Below are 22,361 nucleotides of genomic sequence, written 5' to 3'. Positions count from 1 at the left end.
TGTTGTGGTTTTGTTCGCCGAGCTGGAAGTTTTTGTTGCAAACGTTTCGTTCCCTGGCTAGGCTACATCATCAGTGCTTGGGAGCCTCCTGCGAAGCGCTTCTTTGACGTTTCCTCCGGTGTTTCTCGTTGTCTGTCCCTGCCGCTTCCGGTTGTCAGTTTCAGCTGTCTGCTGTAGTGGTTGGTATATTGGGTCCAGGTCGATGTGTTTGTTGATGGAGTTTGTGGATGAATGCCATGCCTCTAGGAATTCCCTGGCTGTTGTCTGTCTGGCTTGCCCTATGATAGTAATTTTGTCCCAGTCGAATTCATGTTGCTTGTTGTCTGCGTGTGTGGCTACTAAGGATAGCTGGTTGTGTCGTTTCGTGGCTAGTTGATGTTCATGTATGCGGATTGCTAGCTGTCTTCCTGTTTGTCCTATATAGTGTTTAGTGCAGTCCTTGCATGGTATTTTGTACACTACATTCGTCTTGCTCATGTTGGGTATCGGGTCCTTCGTTCTGGTGAGTTGTTGTCTGAGCGTGGCTGTTGGTTTGTGTGCCGTTATGAGTCCTAGGGGTTGCAGTAATCTGGCTGTCAGTTCCGAGATGCTCCTGATGTATGGTAGTGTGGCTAGTCCTTTTGGTTGTGGTATGTCCTCGTCCCAAATGATGTCCTCGCTATCATATGTTGAAAGATTGGAGTGACAGGGCTTGTATACACTTGGGTTTAGAATGATGAGAGGTGATCTGATTGAGACGTATAAGATTACTAAAGGATTGGACAGTCTGGATGCAGGAAGCATGTTTCCGCTGATGGGTGAGTCCTGAACCAGAGGACAGAGTTTAAAAATAAGGGCTAGGCCATTTAGAACAGAGATGGGGAGTAACTTCTTCACACAAAGATTGGTGGGTGTATGGAATGCTCTGCCCCAGAAGGCTGTGGAGGCCAATTCTCTGGATACTTTCAAGAAAGAGTTGCATAGAGCTCTTAAAGATAGTGGAATCAAGAGTTATGGGGATAAAGCAGGAACAGGATACTGATTGTGGATGATCAGCCTTTATCATAATGAATGGTGGTGCTAGCTCGAAGGGCCGAATGGCCGACGCCTGCACCTATTGTCTATAAATCATCTATGATTTCACTCAATGGCAGAATAGCTTGAGAAGCTAAATGGCCTACTCCTGTACCTATGTGTCTTGCTCCCTTAAACTAGTCAACATAAAAGACACATTCACTGTCCAATTGGTTGGAAAATGGCTGGACTCTAGTATCCTGTCAGGCAGCCTTCTCACTGTTTTTCTTGAAAAAATCCTTAAAGGGCTACTGAGCTTGATAATAATACAACCATAATCCAAGTTGATGTGGGCAGTTAGATGGGAGTCAGAAGGCCATTTTTAAACTGCACTGTTGCAAAACCAGAAGTAAGGAGGCATCATTCAGAGATATCTTTAGGGCAAATTGCTACCACGATGTTAACCGCATCCTTTGTTCCTGTCTGCCTGGCCTCCAATCTCCAATCCTTCCATGTCCAAACTCCCAGCCTTCCTTGGGTCTAGATGCCATGGACTGTCTTCTTACTGGTTCTACTTGCAGTTCCAGGAGTGTCCACTACTGAGTATGGCCCTCACCTTGACCTCTTTCCACCTATCACATTTCCAACGCCCCTCCTCCAAGTCCCTCCTCCCTACCTTTTATCTTCTCCTGCTGAACACTCTCTGCTCATTCCTGAAGAAGGGCCTGTGCCCAAAACGTCGAGTCTCCTGTTCCCTGGATGCTGCCTGACCTGCTGTGCTGTTCCAGCAATAAAGTTTCAACTTTGATCTCCAGCATCTGCAGACCTCACTTTCTCCTCAATGCTGAGTTATGACCAATCCAACTGGCCAGCAGCTATCAAGGGCAGGACTTCCTTCTTTGAGTAGCTGATGTCCAACACTGATGTCCTCAAAGTCTCCTGCAGTGAGTAATAGATGCTGCACAGTCTCATAATACATCAGCCAGTGTGATACTGACTTTTCTTGCTGCATGGCAGGGGCACGTAAGCAGCAGTACATTCACCACCACCACAGCCTCACCACTTTGAAAATCCCTCACTGCAGATCTAAATTTAAGGGACCTGTTCATGATGCTCACCTTATGACCTAATCGGCATCTCTATCTTACTTCAAGACATAACAAAATACAGAGCAACTAAACAGGTGCAGGTGGAAATGGTACATGCAATGGAGCTTCAGAATTATATTAAAATTGAAACTTTGTAAGTTCAATTTGATATTCTTTTAAAGCATATGTTGGGGAGTGGAAATGAACCCATTCCAGTAGAATCTGCATTTTCACCAGAAATAGTGAGTACTATTGTCATAAACTAGCAACAGAGAGCGACCCCAGATTTACAAGATAAACTTTCCACTGGACAGACTCTATTTTGCTTACTTTTAGAAATCTTAGCAAGGTACTTGTTCAGTACTCAGCTGCTATTGAAAATACATAGCACAATGCAGATGCCAAAAATAGTATAACACATTGTTTGCTGAAATTATCACATACTCAGTGAAAGAAATATATTAATTTGAACAAGTGCTCTTCTGTCATATTATCTGGTTTCTTTTGTATACATACTAAAGCAACACCACAAACATAATCCATAGTTCTCACATATATATTGATTCTGGTTTAAAATGCCAACAAATTTCATTTTTTTTGGATTAGCCATGTGACAGTGTTCTTTTACAATAACAAGATAACAGACCCCTCTTCAACTCAACCCATCAATTAGTGCTTTCATTAAGTAGTTTGATGTATTTTTCTCTCACAGTTTTGTCATAGAGTCACAGAGATGTACAGCATGGAAACAGACCCTTCGGTCCAACCCGTCCATGCCAACCAGATATCTCTACCCAATCTAGTCCCACCTGCCAGTACCCAGCCCATATCCTTCAGCTATGTGTGAGAAAGTCCTTCAAGTTTGAATATAAACTGTGGTAAGAAAGATTTGAATTAGTTGCCTTTTATTCCATTTATTACAACCATAAGTGACCAATATAGCAGCAAAGGAGGCCTTTCAACCCATTGTGTCAGTACTGATTTAAAAAATTTAAATCTAATCCTGTGGCCCCATTCTCTTCCTTTAGTACTGCCTTTTTTTAATGTTCATAAGATTAAATTGTTCCTGCTGCCATTTCCAAGGTAAAGCAAAGAGTATATAACATTATATATATACATCACATTTATGATATTAAATGGATTATGTCCAATCCATCCTGTATGATTCCATAATGTGGAAAAATGTGGAATTATCCATTTTGTCACCAAGGATGCAAACCAAAAATATTTTTGAAATGGTGAAAAGTAACAGAATCTCTGAGATGCAGGGATCTGTGTGCATGAAGCACAAAGGTTAATATGCAGATAAAGCAAGTAATTAGGAGGATTAATATAATGTCATAATTTATTGTAAGGCAAATTTGATCAAAAGGTAGGAAGGTTATTTATCATTTTTCCGGGACTCTAAACACAGAACCATGCAAATCCCACAGAATACAAATATTAATGAAGAGCCACAAACTGACTTAGAGAGACTAAAAAGGATTATGAAACAACACTTCCTAGGGACAGAAAAGGCAATAAGAAGAGATTTTACAGTCATATAAATGGAAAGCAGCTGCTTAAGAGTACCATTGGTCCACTGAGGCTGCATGGGGATATTGTCAGTGACCATAGGGAAATGTCAGACATCCCGAATGAATTTTGTTGGATCAGTATTCACAGCAGGAAAAGAGGATAGCTTGCTTGAAGTCACAGAGAAATTAACAGAGAATTTGGGACAGTGTCTCAAGAAAATTAGCTGAAGTAAATCATCAATAGTGGGGAAATTAATGGAATTGAAGAGTGACAACTCCTCAGGACCTGCTGGTTTCCACTAACAGGTGTTAAAGGAGGTGGGACAGCACATTGCCATTGCCCCATCCATAATCTTACTGTTCGCTGGACTCAGGAGTTATACTTCTGGATTCGAAATTTGCTCATATAATGCTGCTCTTTAAGAAGGCTAACAGAAGGAAGCTAGGTAATTTAACAGCTGTGGTAGGGAAAATTGATGGAGTCTATAATCAAGGATAGAATTACTGATCACCCCGAAAAACTTCAGTTAATCAGTGAGAGTCAGAACTCCGCTGCTTTTTGAAGTGGTGGCAAAGGTGTGGACAGAGGTAAGCTGATGGATATTGTTTATATGAATGTCCAGAAGGCTTCTGAGAAAGTCCCACACAACAGACTGTTAGCTAAGGTGGATGCTCACAGATTTGAGGGCAAATTACTAACATGGACAGGAAATTAGTTGAGTGGCAGAAAGTTGAGAGTTGGAATAATGGTAAGTACTCAAATGAGCAGGACCTGACTACTGGTGTCCTGCAGGGATCTGTGCGGGGGCCTCAATTATTCAAAATATTCATTAATGGCTTGGATTATGGTGTAAAAAGTCAAATATCCAAATTTACTCCTCGATATAACGTTGAACAGCATTGAGAGATAGTATTTATGACAGCATAAAATTACAACAGGAAATAGATAGATTAGATAAATGAGCAAAGCTGTGGCAGATAGATTATAATATAAGCAAGGATGAAGTCAACCATTTTGGACCAAAAAAGACAGATTTAAGCTTTCTTTAAAAGGCACAGAGTTACATACAGTGGATGTCCAATGAGATTTAAGGATTCAGATGCATAGCTCTTTAAAAAGCCATGGCCGGGTACAGAAAATTGTCAAGAGAGCTAACGAACTGCTGGCCTTCACATTTAAAGGGCTGGAGTATAAGGCTGCAGTTTTACAAATCCCTAGTAAGACCCCACATAAAGTACTGTCAACAGATCTGAGCACAGCACCTTAGGAAGGATACTTTTCCCGAGGAGGGAGTTCAACACAGGTTCACAACGATAATAACTGAACTTCAGGGATTAGACAAATTAGACATTTACTTTCTCGAATTTGGTGGGTTAACGAGTAATCTAATCGAGGTGGGAAAGATGTGGTTGATAAAGATAAACTATTTCCACTAGTTGAAGATTCTGGAACCGGGAGCATATCTAAGAAAGAGGCCCTTCAGGAGAGATGTCAGAAAGAACTTGTATTTGCAAAGACTAGTGGAAGTTCGGAATTCTCTTCCTCAATCGGCAGTTAATGCTAATTCAATTGTTAAATTTAAATCTGCGCTAGACGATTTTTTTATTAAGCAAGGTTATCAAGGGATATGGGCCCAAGGCAGGCATTATGGAGTTAGGCCATGAATCAGCCATGATCTAAATGAATGGTGGAGCAGGCTGAAGGAGCTGAATGGCCTACTCCACTCGTAATTCATATCTTTGCATGATCATATACTTATATTTATATATAATTCTAGAGGGCAACCATTAAGCTCGCTTAATGCCCGTGTAGCACTCAAGCCTCACATCGGAGAATGAAATTGGTGCCAATTCTGCAGTAGCCATTTTCAGAAGCAATGACAGCATAAGTTGTCTGCTGCTGTCAGGACATATGTGCTTTTAAAGACATTCAGTCCACCTCCAAGAACCATCTGTCAATCAAAAGGTTGGTTATTCCTCAGTCCAAGCAGTGCCACCAGAAGTTATGGTCATGGCTAGTACTGCAGCAGGTACCAGAACACAGTTGAGTGGATCAAGCTCATTGAGGCCAATCAACCAGGCCCTGGCAAAGAGGCTGGATGGGATAATTATGAACGGTAGGACCAGGGGAGGGATTCTACAGCAAAACTGGCCTTTGCTGCCAAGGGAGTGCTGTCTGTAGGTCACAAGGTGCCCAGGCAGGACAAACCAACTGTTTTACTGAGTGACCTCCCAATGCAGCATGTGGAGACCTCCCTTGCTGCTGGAGACAGTGCGATCACCCCTCATTGCACCTTTGCCCCAACCCCTTCCCACCTGCTAGCACCTCTTAATCCACTGCTGGCATTGGCGTGATTTAAATTCCCCATTTGCTTTCTGAGAATACAGAACCCCTGAAGTAATTGGTAGCATTTAATACTGAAGTCCACCCACCCACAAGCCAATATGTGTTCAGTGTACATTATATCAGGAAAGGAGCTTTGTATGTCCCTTTTGGCCACCTTATTGGCAAAGGAGACAACTGAGAATTTTTCTATTTTGATGCCACAGTTTCGAATTGCATCTGCAACCAACTATTGATGATTCTCACGTGGGAAGCTTAAAACTTACACATGTAGACATATATTTGCACTTCTCATACCTGAAATATGTTAAGCATATTTGAATAATTCAGATCTGATAATCTGTTCGGAAGATGTAAACCCTGCGTTCATGCTCTGAGATCTTATCAAAGTAATATTTAACATCTTCAGATATTTCTTTGTGTTAATGGAGAATTAATTCATTAAAATAAATGTGTTAAGCTTCCATTTAAACATTTAAGAATTTGATACAAATGGATTAAACATTAAATATCACTTTGCATTACATATTTCCTAGACCAGTGTTCTCAAAACCTTTATATTTTATGGAGAAATCATGCTGCACTTGTATACTGAAGTCAGGCAAGCTCCACTAAACCAATATACACTGGGCTGAATCCTGTGCTTTTTTATGTTAGTATGAGTCACACTGAGTTTGGTACCACTTCCTCTGGCAGCCCATTCCATACACGTACCACCCTCTGCGTGAAAAGTTGTCCCTTAGGTCTCTTTTATATCTTTCCCTTCTCACCCTAAACCTATGCCCTCTGGTTCTGGACTCCCCCACCCCATGGAAAAGGCTTTGTCTATTTATCCTATCCATGCCCCTCATTTATAAAGGATTTTGTAAACCTCTATAAGGTCACCCCTCAGCCTCTGACGCTCCAGGGAAAACAGTCCCAGCCTGTTCAGCCTCTCTCTATAGCTCAAATCCTCCATACCTGGCAACATCCTTGTGAATGTATTATGAACCCTTTCAAGTTTCACTACATCTTTCCAATAGAAAGGAGACCAGAATTGTACACAATATTCCAACAGTGGCCTAACCAATGTTCTGTACAGCCGCAACGTGACCTCCCAACTCCTGTATTCAGTATTCTGACCAATAAAGGAAAGCACTCCAAACGCCTTCTTCACTATCCTATCTATCTGCGACTCCACTTTCAAGGAACTATCAACCTGCACTCCAAGGTCTCTTTGCTCAGCAACACTCCCTAGGACCTTACCATTAAGTGAATAAGTCCTGCTAAGATTTGCTTTCCCAAAATGCAGCACCTCACATTTATATGAATTAAACTCCATCTGCCACTTCTCTGCCCATTGGCCCATCTGAACAAGATCCTGTTGTAATCTGAGGTAACCCTCTTCGCTGTCCACTACACCTCCAATTTTGGTGTCATCTGCAAACTTACTAACTGTACCTCTTATGCTCGTATCCAAATAATTTATATAAATGACAAAACGCAGTGGACCCAGCACCGATCATTGTGGCACTCCACTTGTCACAGGCCTCCAGTCTGAAAAACAATCCTCCACCACCACACTCTGTCTTCTACCTTTGAGCCAGTTCTGTATCCAAATGGCTAGTTCTCCCTGTATTCCACGAGATCTAACCTGACTAACCAGTCTCCCATGGGGAATCTTGTTGAACGTCTTACTGAAGTCCATATACATCACATCTACTGTTCTGCCCTCACCAATCCTCTTTGTTACTTCTTCAAGTTTGTGAGACATGATTTCCCGTATACAATGCCATGTTGACTATCCCTCATCAGTCCTTGCCTTTCCAAATACATGTATATCCTGTTCCTCAGGATTCTCTCCAACAACTTGCCCACCACCAACGTCAGGCTTACTGGTCTATAGTTCCCTGGCTTGTTCTTACCACACGTTAGTCAACCTCCAATCTTCTGGCACCTCACCTGTGACTATCGATGATGCAAATATCTCAGTAAGAGGCCCAGCAATCACTTCCCTAGCTTCCAACAGTGTTCTAGGGTACACCTGATCAGGTCCTGGGGATTTATCCACCTTTATGCATTTCACAACATCCAGCACTTCCTCCTCTGTAATAGGGATATCTTTCAAGATGTCACCATCTATTTCCCTACATTCTATATCTTTCATGTCCTTTTACACAGTAAATACTGATGTAAAATACTCGTTTAGTATCTGCCCCACTTTCTGCAGCTCCACACAAAGGCCGCCTTGCTGATCTTTGAGGGGCCCTATTCTCTACCTAGTTATCTTTTTGTCTTTAATGTATTTGTAAAAACCCTTTGGATTCCCCTTAATTCTATTTGCCAAAGCTATCTCCCTTTTCGCCCTCCTGATTTCCCTCTTAAGTATACTTCTACTGCCTTTATATTCTTCTAAGGACTCACTCGATCTATCCAGTCTATACCTGACATATTTCAACGTTTAAAAGGCGTTTGGATGGGTGTATGAATAGGAAGGATTTGGAAGGATATGGGCCGGGTGCTGGCAGGAGGGACTAGATTGGGTTGGGATATCTGGACAGCATGGACGGGTTGGACTGAAGGGTCTGTTTCCGTGCTGTACATCTCTATGACTCTATGGCTCTAAGTAATTCTTGACATCAAAACCTGAGCATACTTCCTTACTGTATCTTACCAAACCGGTGCATTAATTGGCATTTCAGTCCTCACAGTGAGTATCACAACCGTCTTTCACCCCATCTTATCCGTGCATCATTCTCACCGCCATTCCCCAGAGATCAGCATCGACTAATACTGGCACCAACACCATAGTTAAACGGTCACCATGCGCTTGGAGAAGCACTATCAGTCTGGACCTGCCCTACATAGTTCCTGATATTTGCCGCAGATATGGCAGATGGAGGAAGTAGGTGCTCACCTTCCCCCCCACCCTCCCCCTTCACCCGCCGATCCCCTTTATGGGCATGCTGCTGCTGAACAGGGTGGTGATTAGGCCAGTCTTCCTGTGCCCCATGATTAGCAGGGAGGCTATGGCATCAGACCATGCCAGCCTGGTCGGAAGCTGACAGCCGTGTTACAGCAGTCTCAACCATTGGGAGAAATGCCCAGTGCTGTATGAAAAAGATCAATGTCTTTCTCCACTTTTCCAGCAGCAATTTCACCATTTCTGTTTGATACTTCACACTCACTCTATCCTTTTAAATGTTTAGAGGGGATGTGAGGGGAAATGTTTTCACACAGAGGGTGGGAGGAATCTGGAACTTACTGTCTGTTAGGGTGATAGAAGCACAAACCCTCCTTACATTGAAGAAGTATTTACATATGCAGTTGCAATGTCAAGGCACAGAAGGCAACAGGCAAAGTGCTGAAAATGGGATGAGAATCGTAAAGGGATTGTTTTTGACCAGCATGGATTGATGGGCTGAAGGGCCTTTTTCTGTGTTGTTGATCTCTGTGACTCTCTTCTACTGCACGTGCCTCCCAATAAAGCTCATGCTCGAATTCGCGTATCGTACCCACTCTCCAGCACTCACCCCAACCTGTGACATCACTAACACTGCACTCCATCTGCGCTACCTACCCACTCACACAGAAAGCCTCCCCACCTGCATAAACTGCAATAGCTATGCCATCCACTGTCATTTCCCTTCATAACTGCCTCTCTCCTACTCCAGGAACAAAACAGCCCAAAAAGGGCGGAAAGCCTCAAGACACATTCGGTTCCTCACCCCTTACGTGGACAGCATACTGACTCTGACCAGTCTGCGGGGAGATTAACCTGGCCTGGTATCAGAGGCCACCTTTTACATCCCAAAGCAATGCCTGTCCCCCTTGACTGGTCTAAAACATGTTGACAACTGTGTCTGCACAAATGGCATGGGAGGACAGCAGCAACATGAGTCAGGTATCTCTGTACAGTCTTATCACCTGACATTCTTTTCTGATCATCTCTGACAAATGCACAAAAAGGCAACACATAAGATGATGTGAGCGTCCAGTTAGGCTCAGTGAGTGAGCACAACAACAGTGAATGAAGAGCCCAAAGGTGCAGCTGGGTCCAGTCCACATGCTGGGTGCATGTCCTTGAGTGTGCAATGTCCTTGTTGCAGTATTACAATGATGGATGCTGGTGCAGCCCCACGTGCAGCACTGAACTGCAGAGGTGTCACATGTGTGAACTGAAAATGTGCCACAATACTGGCACATGTCAGATGCAAATGTTCATGGGCATGGGGTTCTGGTGCCTATGGAGTCTGCCCGAGATGCTGGTACTTGATAACCAACATGGAGGTCTTTCGAGTAAGCCGCAAATTGAACCTGCTAAGAATGCTCTCTGCTTTTCATGTGGGGTTTTCTTGATGGTTAGTGTGTATGTTGAGTTTGGTAAGATTGCAATCCATGGTGAATCAGATTGTGAATAAAACATATATGAAGGAATAATATGCATTAATGAGGAACTTGCTACTCCCCAGCAAGAGTCTTGCCACGCTGCTTGCGAAAAGTGTACAAGATGTGGCGAGATGATTGTGATGTTGGTGGGCCACGCCAATCATTTTGCCCAATTCTTTCACTCATCTTCCCATAATTCATGCCACTCAGATAACACCATCTAATAAGATTCCACCTATTGTATCCGCCATTTAGAATCTACTTTTAAGGAACATTAAACTGCCCTTTATATCTTGCTTGTAATCAAGGTGCATCATCATGTTATATATTATATAAAGTATGTAACACAGAAAAGCCATTTGGGCTAACCAGTCTATGTCAAATATAATAGAGAGCAATGGGCCCCTTCAATGTTAACAATAGCTAATGATGTGGAAGGTTTATAAAAAAGGTCCACAAGATGGTAACCAGCTTGAAGAATCGGGAGCTATGTTAGAAATTAACTTCACTAACTTATGAGATAGTTCATTCCAGTCGGAAGAGTGCAAAAAAGACAAGTGCAAAACACCTTTTTTTTGGAAGATAACAACTTAAATGCAACGGCAGAGCCAAGAGATCTAAGAATATAAAAGTATAGTTTGTTAAAAATAGTAATGCAAGTTGATAAAGATAAAGTGTGCAAACAAAGATGCTCACCTAATCAGAATTAATGGGCTGGGATTCTAGCTTCAAACCTGCCATTCATAATAATTAAAAGGACTGTAGCCGATGAAAAGCAAGAAATGAAACATTCTGCCTCAAGTCTGTTTGCTTAAACCTCCTTATCCTTGCTATTTCTTTGCTGCTTAGATTCATATGCTTTGCCATGCATTCTGCAAAATGAGAACAGCAATTTAATTAAGTTGTCTTAGAGTTGTAACAATTGCCTTTGCAATTTGTGTCAACTGTAATTACTGTAGTTACAGGACTGAAAATTGTATTCAGATGGGAAACATCTTCTGAAGGGATCTTGGAACATTCTTAGAACCTTTTCAATATTTTGAATTTACAAGACAATTTTAAAAGCATTTTCTGTCTTATCACCCTACAATTTTGTTTTGAGCATCTCTGACAAATGCATCTTAGTTCAGAGCAAATTGCAGCATTTGGATCCATTCCAGGAAAAGCACAGGAAAAATAAATTAGTTTGAACTGGTGCTCACATGCACGACAGAGTCCATGTGGACATGTTAATCTGACAAAGATCTCTGTGACAAAATGTTTCAAAGATCACTGCTGGACTAACAGTCATAACATTGTATGTATTATGTTGGCTCAATTAAAATTCCCAAATTGCATTACTCTCTCTGCACACCATATTCTTACATTTAAACTTGATATTGTTCTATATTAAAACCAGGAGTATTTACTTAGATAACTTGATATTTACAGATGAAAAGTGCTGCACTCCACTGGAGTGACACTGGAAATCAATTCCCACTGTTCCTGGAGTTTTCACCAAAATTAAACACTTTTTTTAATGCGCAGAATTCCCCAATTTTCTTCCCTATTAGAACCAGGATGCCTGAAAACATGGATCAGTTGCTGGTTAGTCCCTGCTTTCTCTGCACAGATGCAGTCAAACCTTTTTTCAGCAACTTCTGTTTTTGAATCAGACTGAGAGGTTGTCCACCTGCCAAACAGTGAAGCCATCAGGCCACAGGCAGCGACAGGTCAGAAATGAACTCTGGCAATCAGGAAAAGAAAAAAATCAAGGAGGGAGCTCAGAGTATGGCAGTGAAGAAGATAAAGAAAAGATCACTGGCATGATGGAAGACTTAGTGGTTCACAGGGAAAGAACTAGCTTATAAGGAGTTTTAACAGGGGGTACATTTGTGCTCCTTCTGACTGTGAAAAAAAACAAGTATCTGCTGGATCAAGCTGTCCCTCCACTCTTTAGCAGCAAGGTTTCTGAAAACCTGGAAAACCCAAGTGGTCTGCACTTAATTTAAATCAGGCTCCGAGCAGAAAGGGAACATAACTTACACTTTCAAATGAACAGTTCCATTTCTGGACAGCTGGATAATGACACACCATAAGCATGGCAACAAAATGCATACAGGGCAAACAGGAGTCCAGCTCACACAATTTATTCCTTTTTTAACCTCCAGCTTTCTGGTGGGAGTGTGGTTATTTAAATAAAAGTCTCTCTGCCAAGCTATTAATAACTCATGTTGCAGGTGATCTGTTCAAACTTAGCATAGTTCATACAAAGGAGGTGATAAGTTGGATGGGAGAGGAGAGATTGGTTAAACATTTCAAAATGATTGTGCCTACAGTTGATTTCTGCCCTACCTAAGTTTTGTTACTGCATTGAATCACTGGCCAGACAGTGTCACCAAGCCTTTGGGGTCATTTTATTAGATCAATTTTCTATTACTTTCCACACAACAAATGTGCAGGTCAGGTGAACTGGCCATGCTAAATTGCCCAGTGTTAGGTGCATTCATCAGGGGTAAAGGTAGGGAAATGAGTCTGGGTGGGTTACTCTTCAGAGGGTCAGTGTGGACTTGTTTGGCCGAAGGGCCTGTTTCCACATTGTAGGGAATCTAATCTAAAAGCACCTGTTCTAAGTCATTGTAAAAACGTTTCTAATCTTCATATCTCTCCAGTCAGCGTGTGGTAAAAGCATCCCAACCCTGAAGCAGATCCAGCTTCCCAGGGTTAATGCAAATAATATGATCAAGAGTGACACTGAAACATCCTATTTCCTAATTGAAGCAGAGCTGTTCCACAATGGCACAAATATCAGATGGCTCATTAAGGGCTAAAAAAGAAATCACAAAAGAAATACAGATTTTTTTCTTCATTTTGAAGGTGAATGGAATGTGAGGTGCAAACAAGATATACTAGTGCATTATATGCAACTCAAAATTGATATGACTTTTATACATGTGGCTTCACCTAGATTACAACAGAACCTCTCTCCAGAGTAATGCAATTCTGAAGGGGGTCAGCGTAGTGATAAGGCACATAGTCAGTATATGTGTAATCCAGGAAATATTGTCCCCAGGAATTTCAAATTTAACTTGCTCCACAATGTAGCAGATTTCATATTTAACCATCCACATTTAGGTGCAATTAACTACAAAAAAAGCACTGCACATATTCCTGAATTGAAAGCAAGTATATATAAGTCCACTGGTACTTCAAGAATATTGCTAATACAAGTTTTCAAAAATCATATACATGCCCACATAAAGGATAACCCCACTAAGTTTAACTAAAGCTGTAGTGCAGGTAGACTTGAGGAGCGTCCACATCATACCCAACCACAATTCAGGAAATAGTCACAAGGAATGGGCTATAAATGCTGGCCCCGGTGACACAGGGTTCCCAAGAATGAATTTTAAAAGTCATAACTATATCATATTGTACATTTGAATCCTTTTAAAAATCAGATCCTTCACAACTAACTCTAAAGACAGTTCACCCACGGATATCTGATACAGGATAAAGAAACTGATACACTGTGAGGGTGCTATGTTTTAAGACGGCACTGATCTTATAGTTGACATTAAATTATCTTTATTGTATCAGAGTAGTTGAACTTGTTTTAAACCTCCATGGAATCATGACCTGGCAGTATGTTTTTATTTTACAATTGTTTTGATTGATACTTGAGGAAATCATGGCACTGGGAGCTTACCAAATACTGTAATACACTGTCAACGAGAGGAAAGGTTACTGCTGACAGTGACAAGGGGAAGTTAAAAAATATTGGAGTTGCTAAATTAAATGTGCCAAAGAAAACTGCCAAGTTTAATTGCTTAATGAAACATTACCTTCACTTGATGATCCCGATAGATCTATGACAACATACACTCTTCCTTCTGGTTCCAGGTCTATCTGTAATTAATAAGTAAAATCGAGTCAATTATAACATAGACACCCACAACTGAACAAATGTTCAGAATTGTCAATTTAATTTCTCTTCTCATAAATCGTTACCAAACTGTGACTTTTCCACAAATGGCATCGACATCATTGGAGAACCGCTTAGTTCTTGAATTTATTTTCTTAACATGCTTTGCATACTTTTAGATCAAGCCAAGTTTGACAATTATCACATGGGCACGCCTGATTTTTTTTTGTACTGGTCTTAGAGGATTTTTCTTATAAACAACCATAATTGAATGTTTCACTTAGATTATTTACTCATTTGCCCAGCACCTTTCTAAACATGGCTAAAACAAATTTTTGATTGCAAGTGGAAATACAGAGAATATTGGAAATGCACAACCAATTAGACAGTATCTGCAAGACAGTGACTTCAAAAATTCTCTTGACAAAACACAAAACTGTCCACCTTCCTCCTAAATGCCAACTGGTCATTCAGGCATGCGGATTCTAGCCATATGTGCAGCAAGTTTCAGGAATGGAAGAAAATGGAAATATTCTTTCATATTATTGATTACCGACAGCTCTAAATATCACCTTCAATGCAGAGAGGATTAAAAGCTTCCATTGCACACAGCCTTATCTCTCAATAAGTGGTGCTGCCATTTTCTTGTGCTATCAATGCAGTCCTGACAGGCACTGAATCCACACTAAAAGCAAGCCATGTGTTTGAAGGAGAACTATGTTACATCATGTTTATAATGTCAGCTATAGCTCAGTTGGCAACACTTTCACCCGAGTGACAAGGCTCTGGCCTTGAACAGAAACGTCTATGGTGATGCTCCAAAGCAGTACTGAAGGGGTGTTGCAACATGGTAATGTCATCTTCTAGGATTAAACAGCATTGATAGATCCCAAGACTTTACTTCCAAGAGCTGGGAGTTATCCTCAGTGTCATGGTCAATAGTTATCCTGTACGCAACATCACGCGAAAAAAAAATCCTTAGCTAATCATTATTGCATTGCTGCTTGTGGAAGTTTGATATGTGCAAAATTGATTGCAATATTTCCTACATTACAACAGTGATTACACTTCAAAATACTTATTCATCGGCTATAAAGTGCTTTGAGACAGCCAGTGGCCATGAAAGACACCATGTAAATGCAAGCCTTTTTTAAATGCTTTGCATTCACTGCTAAATTAGCTTCTTTTTTCAGAATTGCCAAAGAGCAATACTGCACAATAAAAGACTCAGGCAACATGATTAACTGGTGACTGCATTCCTTGTGGAGAAGACTGGGTGGCTGACATGCTGACCCATGCAGGCTGGGAAATACGTGCAGGCAGTCACAAACTGTTTATCAATTCATTGCTTTAGATTCCTTTCCATCTTCAAAAAGAGAGGTGGGAATAGTTTTAGTGGATCTTACATTTTGTTGAGGGAAGAAATGCCTAATTTAGTCAATTTCTCAAAGATATTTGGAAAGGCCACTCCAATAACTCAATTAACAATCACCTTGGCACATGTCATGATGTGTTGTTAGAACAGAAGTGGAAAAGTCAGTGATTACATTCCTGACAGCTATTTACCATGCTAAATGTGAAATATTTGAAATATTTCAGAACAGTAACGTTGTTGGGTTTCATCCAACTGCTGTTATTGACCAGGAAAGGTCAAATTTCCTGCTCAGTTTGGACATTCTAAACAAGTGGAGTGCTTAATTCCAAGTATTGAAGTTGATGAGGGGGACATTGAACAGACAACTGCTGTATGTGACTTGCCTGCTTTAATATTCCTTATTAAATTTCAAATGAATTAACAGAAAAAAGACTTATTTTTATTTTGTGCAGCACAGATATTGTATTCCCAACTTCATTCACAAATTGTTTCTTCAATCTGCCCACATCACACAATATTGTGTAAAAGCAGCAAGAGCAGTTTCCAAGCCTGGTAGGATAGCTATGCTAAAGACCGCAAGAAGATTTATGAGAAGCCCAGAGAGTTAATATTTGATTTGCGCTCCATCCTGTGGAGTAAAGTCTTACTTAGACGTTTATTCTGTCAGGATGTCGCATAAGGAATGATGCAGTACATAACTGCTTCATAGCTTCCAACGGTGGATGTCCCTCAATGTTGAAGGCACAACAGAATAAATGCCAGTCTCCAGTTAAAACTTTAGATTATATATATAATACATAAATATTTTGCAGAGCACTTCCAAATATTTTCTGTTTTATTTTAGATTTCTACCATTTGTAGTACTTCAATATTTATGAATACAATCTAACAAATTTCACATGGATTTGCTCTCAGCTAGATTGATCATGGACTGTGATGGTTTACATTTTACATATGCCTGTATGTAGCTTGTGTTCCCAATTTGTTTTTCATATTGATCATGTAATCATATCTTCAGAGTTTGTTTTAGGTGCAGCAATGGATTGGAAGCAATTGTATTTACAGGCCAGGTTTTCACACCCATACCAGAACTAAGGAAGGCCAACAAAAAGATGGGCCCAGCTTCTGGAATTCCCTTCATTATTCCAGTTACTGGCAATTTTCCATGGTGTGGGCTAACAGCACAAGTTGCAAGACAATACAGAGCCCTGACATCACCAGCTCCATTGCAGGAGGACATTTCAGACCCTCAAAAACTTTGATGGGAAGTTGGGCTTAGCTACAAAAGGCGACATGGTTCACACAAGCTTGGAGGTGTCAAGAACTATGGCAAAATCCCTGTCTGAAGCTGCAAACCTTTTGACAAGTAGGTTCAAAAGTATTGCCAACTTTATATGTCATAATCGGACATTGTATGTTCGGTTATCTATACTTTTAATCCAACAGTTGATGATACATCTTTATTCTTAAGCAGTAAGAGACCACTAGACCGACCACAAAATATATGACAGTAGAAAAGTCATCAAGTGCATTAGACCACATTATCCACTGGATAAATTGCACTTTTGTATTGAACAGTAATAATATTCAGATTTGCCTGTGTCAGTTTATTATTATTTCCAATGAAGGACACTTGAGACATTTGTTTGCCAGCTTCAAGGTCTGAACAGACAGCTGACCTCTTCAAATTACTTCAAATACATGAATGTATTCAGCTCTGGATGGGTTGTGACAATATGTGCAAGGCAATTTCATTTGGAGTGCCTAGCTTAGTTCTAAACTCCATTAACAGATTCAGCTTCGAAGGAGTTGTTGATACAGCTGTTAAGGAGACTGTTTCTTTATGGTGACAGCTTTATGATCTGTTAATAAGATAATGTTTTTGAAGTGGTTTCTGAATGAGTGTTTGTTTACCTTTTTAGTTATTTTGGCCACTTTATAGAATAATAATTCTTTTGAAATAGATTTTATTTATTTGACTGTTTGTTTATTCAGGTGGTTTTTGAGCATTTCAAGGACTCCCCGCTTTTATTGTAGGGCTCGGGAATCCTGTACGTAGTGAGTACCGGGTGAGTGGACATATGACTGTAATGGTTGAGGGGGTCTCAAGTTCGTACAGCTATAGTACTAGGCTGATGTCCTGTGAACAAAGGTGAACATTTAACCTGACAGCATCTGTTTCTCCTTCTTTCAGGAGATGGACTCCAAAGCACCAGTCCTTCATCAGCCATGAAACTTGCATGGGGCAAAAGACTGGATCACAAGGTAGGGAAATGGTCCGACTCCTAATTTCATTCTGAAAATAAAAATCCAGTTCTGTTGTTTTAGGTCTGTGAGAGGCTTGATTTGTTCACTAATGAGGTCAGTAGAAGATCAAATATTTCAAGCTTATTATAAGCTATGCATGCATCCCTGTCAGAGACACAAATGCACGGTCACACCAAGAGGTCTGCAATGTACACTGAAGGTCCCCTCGTGCTACTCTCCTCTTCTCCCACTGATACTCTCAGTCTTCTTCCTTGGCTTTTTATTATGTCTCCTTCAATCTCTTTGTTGATCCTTGTTCCTCTTTCAACTCACGCAATGTTTTCTCTCTTATTCCAAGAGTGTATGCAAACTGTTGCCACTACCTCCAGAAACCCCACAGCAGGATGCAGCAGCCAATGCCAACAGTAAAGGCACAACATGGAAGAAGTGGGAGGTTAGCATCGCCCTACAAAAGAACCAGAAGGAGCAGGGTTGGATGGCATTATCAGTACTTGGAATGCCGTTAGTATGTTGTTCAGGAATGTATTCTTCATGTTGGGCCTTGGTATGTCAGCTGAGTTGAATTGACATCTGAAGTACAGAGGCATAGACAGAGAGCCAACAGGGACATAGGTTTCACAATCATTCTGTTATGTGAAGGGACTGGATGAGGGAAGTCATGTAAGCTAAGTGGAATGTGTGACAGTGCATTGTTTGAAAAGGTTTGGGACTTTTCTTAAATTAGTGCAATTTCCTCTGTAAATTATATGATGTTCTCAATATAACATGAGGTATTGTTTCTGAATGCAGGAATATTGAACCATTTAATGCATCCTCTATTACTAAATTGCTAATGTGAACTATGTATTTTAATGTCCAAAGTCTGGGTGCTGTTAAGTAAGTACCAAGTAAAGTCAATCGGAGTTAACTACTCTTTGGCAAGGGAAGCTTGCAGACTGGAAAACTGCAACAGATTTCAAGCCTGAGCCCTGAATGAAATGTCTGATTTTCTTTGTAAAAACTACAAATATTTAAGGTCAATCCCTGTTGTATACATTAGCAGCAGTTTTCTGACCCCACGCTTCCACAGTCAATAAATGATCAAAAAAATAATGGCCAGCAAATACATGAGTTCCTGATATGCACTGCTGGCATACAAGGCTCCCTACAGGCACTACAGACATAACATCACCGCTATTGCGTCTTCTGTGTGAGAAAAAAGTACTTTTCTTTTCTTGAGTCATTCTGCTAAGCATTCTAAATGATTTGCTTTCTTGACCGTTTAAATTTCAGGAATTAATTTACAGATAAAACATATCAAGCAAATTCAATAGATCTGCCAACTATATAGTATGTGCATGTTCTCTATTTCTGAGGTGGCCAGTTCCATTAGGCATGGACAATTAAAAGAAAAAGCTTACGTGATAACAAAGTAGGTTCAGTTTGGTTTAAAAGAATGATCCACAGAAGACTGTAGTAAACACCAGACGCAGGCTACTACAGATGGAAATGTGTTGCTGGAAAAGCGCAGCAGGTCAGGCAGCATCTAGGGAACAGGAGAATCGACGTTTCGGGCATTAGCCCTTCTTCAGGAGCCCGAAACGTCGATTCTCCTGTTCCCTAGATGCTGCCTGACCTGCTGCGCTTTTCCAGCAACACATTTCCAGCTCTGATCTCCAGCATCTGCAGACCTCACTTTCTCCTCGCAGGCTACTACAGGCCAGGCAGGCTAACCTTTGTCACTGGGGGAATGTTAGAATCCACTATTAAAGACATAGCACCTGTTGTGTTCATAATAACAATCTAAAATCAATCACTCATCAGGGACTGATGAATGCTGCATATTAACTTACTTAAAACAGTAAAATGTATTTGAAATTATTAAGCAGATATTACAGTTTGCCAGCTGGTTTCTGTTTGTGCAACTAGCGAACCCATTACAAACTAATTGCCAGGCAGAGTTGTGTAGCATGGTTTACACTCACCACAGTTAGTCCTTAAAGGCAACATCTCATACAGGCAACGTACACATGCAACAGTTGGAGCACCTTTAGAAAATCCTTTTACTATCAGACAAATGTGGTTTCAAAAATGGGAAATTTCATTTGTAACAGTTCTACAAGAATGTAAAAAAGCTGACTGAATAAAGGTCAACTAGTGGATATATATTGATTTTCAAAAGGTGCCACATAACTAAGGTTATTCTGTAATATAAAAGCTCATAGTGTTGGGACAGTGGATTTGCTAACAGAAAACAAAGATTCAGAATATATAGGTCTTTTTGAGTAGGGCAAACTGAAACAAGGTTTGGAGACTGAATCATGAGATTCATCCAAAGCTGTATTGAACAGATTTTCTGAATAAAAGGGAATTAAAGGTGATGGGGACGGGTAGCAAAGGTCAGATCAGCCACAATCTTTTTGAATTAGGAGCAGCTTTGAGGGTTTTGTTTTGTAATCATTGTCCAGAGACCTGGGAAAAAAAAATTAATGGATACTGGTGCTTCTTGTCCTGCTACTGAAAATGTTGGGAATGTCACCCTGTTCCGAATGGCTGCCACACAGTTATTGAAAGCTTTAAAGAACATTAATTGACTGGAGTCAGACCTTCTATTGGGAGAGAAAATCCCATCTCCTGTCCAATTGACCAGCTGCTGCTGGCAGGTCACCTGGAGCAACACCTGCCACTTGTAACATCCCAGCAAATTCAAGTAGCAGGGACCTGCAGAGTTTTGCAAATCCCATACCTTCTCTTGCAAATCCATCCGTGGGGGTCACCATAAAATACTGCCTCTGGGTTATCAAGCTGTAGCTCAATCTAACCATTACTGAGGGAGAACTGTAAGTAATCCACACTGTAAGTAATCTAATCTAATCTAATCTAATCTAAACTTCAATCCAATTGGTTAAATAAATTTAGAAAGAAAAGCTAGTATCAATAACGACAATGAACACACTGGATTGTTGTTAGAACCTGTCTAGTTTACTAATTCCTTTTGGGAAGGAAATTGGCTGTCCTTAGTCTGGTCAGTTGACTCCAAACCCACAATAATGTGGTTGCTTAACTGTGCTCCAGCAAGTCACTCAGTGATATTCAAGAATTTGGCTCATCACTTTACAAGGACAATGAGATCCTGGACAATAATGTCAGGCTTTGCCAATGATGCAAGCATCTCATGCATAAACAAAAAAAAAGTGTTTTTTTCTAAATTTAGCATCTTTCTTATGCATTAGATTTAAATGCTACTTAAGAGACTAAATTAGAATACCCTGTAAAGGAAATCAAATCAAAATTAACATTTCCTTTTAATCCAACTAACACAAAGGTGGGAGAGAATGCAGACTTGGCTAAGACAAAGACTTGAATTATTTTTAACAATACTTGATCCCATTTGTTTAGGAAATCATTACTTTTTTTCACAATTACATAGAATGTGGGAGATTCAGAAATTATTCAAAAATATGTAGAATGCTATAAACACTGTGAATAGACTAAACAATCTTTTATCATTCATCATTTCCAGGCAGTACTAGGTTGGTTAAAAACACATTTCTATTTAAACACAGTGCTTCATGTTAATTCTTTAGGCATCAGTCGCAGTGAGCACTGAATGAGAATGCAGATGTTCCTGTACATCCAAATAAAATATTTTATGTTTCTCAAACCTGCTTGATCACTCTTCCTTTTTTGCTGGGACTAAACAGGAAGACATCTGATTCCCAACCCCAACTAGACAAGAATATGCCGACTGCTGGTTTAACAGTGGCCGGTAGGAGGTCAACTGAATGATCTGTTCCAGAGGTGAGTTAGTGATCGTAATGTGTCAGTACAGCTGCATTGCTCAAATTTTGACAGGCACTTCATTTAATGGCTGCAGGATCCATTTCCCTAGGCTCAGGAAATTCAGCAACTGAAGAGAGATGAGAACTGAGGGGTCTAGCAAGTAAGTGTTTTTTTTTCACAATTGTTTGCAAGCCAGAAAGGAGTCGGAATATTTTGTGGTTGATCCATAAGAAAACTTACTTTGTTCTCTTTCCCGGCAATCTGAACATTCTCCCCCAGTTGCAAGTTCTCCCTCCCAGCATCCAGTCCTGATCTCTATTCCAACCAATCTGATTCTTCCTTCACTGTCCACTCTCTCTTCCACCCTCCAACTCGGAGCACCACCACCACACTGACACACAAACTTCAGAACTTGAATACCAAGGACCATTCCCATCAGCCCCTTGTTGCTCCCTGATAACTGCCTGCTAACAATCTGGACTATAAAATCTGTGATTCTTCAATGGCTGGGTTTGATTCCACCACCTTTGGAAGTGAAGCATCTCATTCTTGCTAGCATGCATGCGAGGTCATTTATTCCCTGTCACCCCAACATAACACCAATGCACCAATGAAAAATCCTGTGGAAATACATTTAAGTAGCTACATTAATATCTACCCAGCAAGACCTGACACTACTTTTTACCTCAGAACAGAATTCCAATTTCCTTCCTGACAAAATATTATGCTTAATAGGTTCAGA

General features: G+C 40.6%; 1 protein-coding gene across 2 annotated transcripts in view; it reads right to left on the bottom strand.

Annotated features, from left to right (window-relative positions):
• prkcea (protein kinase C, epsilon a) overlaps window positions 1-22,361 on the bottom strand; it is a 594,816-nt gene that overhangs the window by 431,532 nt on the left and 140,923 nt on the right. For both annotated transcript variants that reach the window (XM_043695660.1, XM_043695661.1), the window contains exon 2: window positions 14,135-14,198. In XM_043695660.1, the coding sequence (XP_043551595.1) occupies window positions 14,135-14,198 (64 nt within the window). The remainder of the gene's footprint in view (window positions 1-14,134; window positions 14,199-22,361) is intronic.

The sequence above is a fragment of the Chiloscyllium plagiosum genome, chromosome 9 (genome assembly GCF_004010195.1).
Source record: "Chiloscyllium plagiosum isolate BGI_BamShark_2017 chromosome 9, ASM401019v2, whole genome shotgun sequence".
Classification (NCBI taxonomy): Eukaryota; Metazoa; Chordata; class Chondrichthyes; order Orectolobiformes; family Hemiscylliidae; genus Chiloscyllium; species Chiloscyllium plagiosum.
Note: the sequence above shows the minus strand (reverse complement) of the source record. Positions and strands in the feature narration are given on the sequence as shown.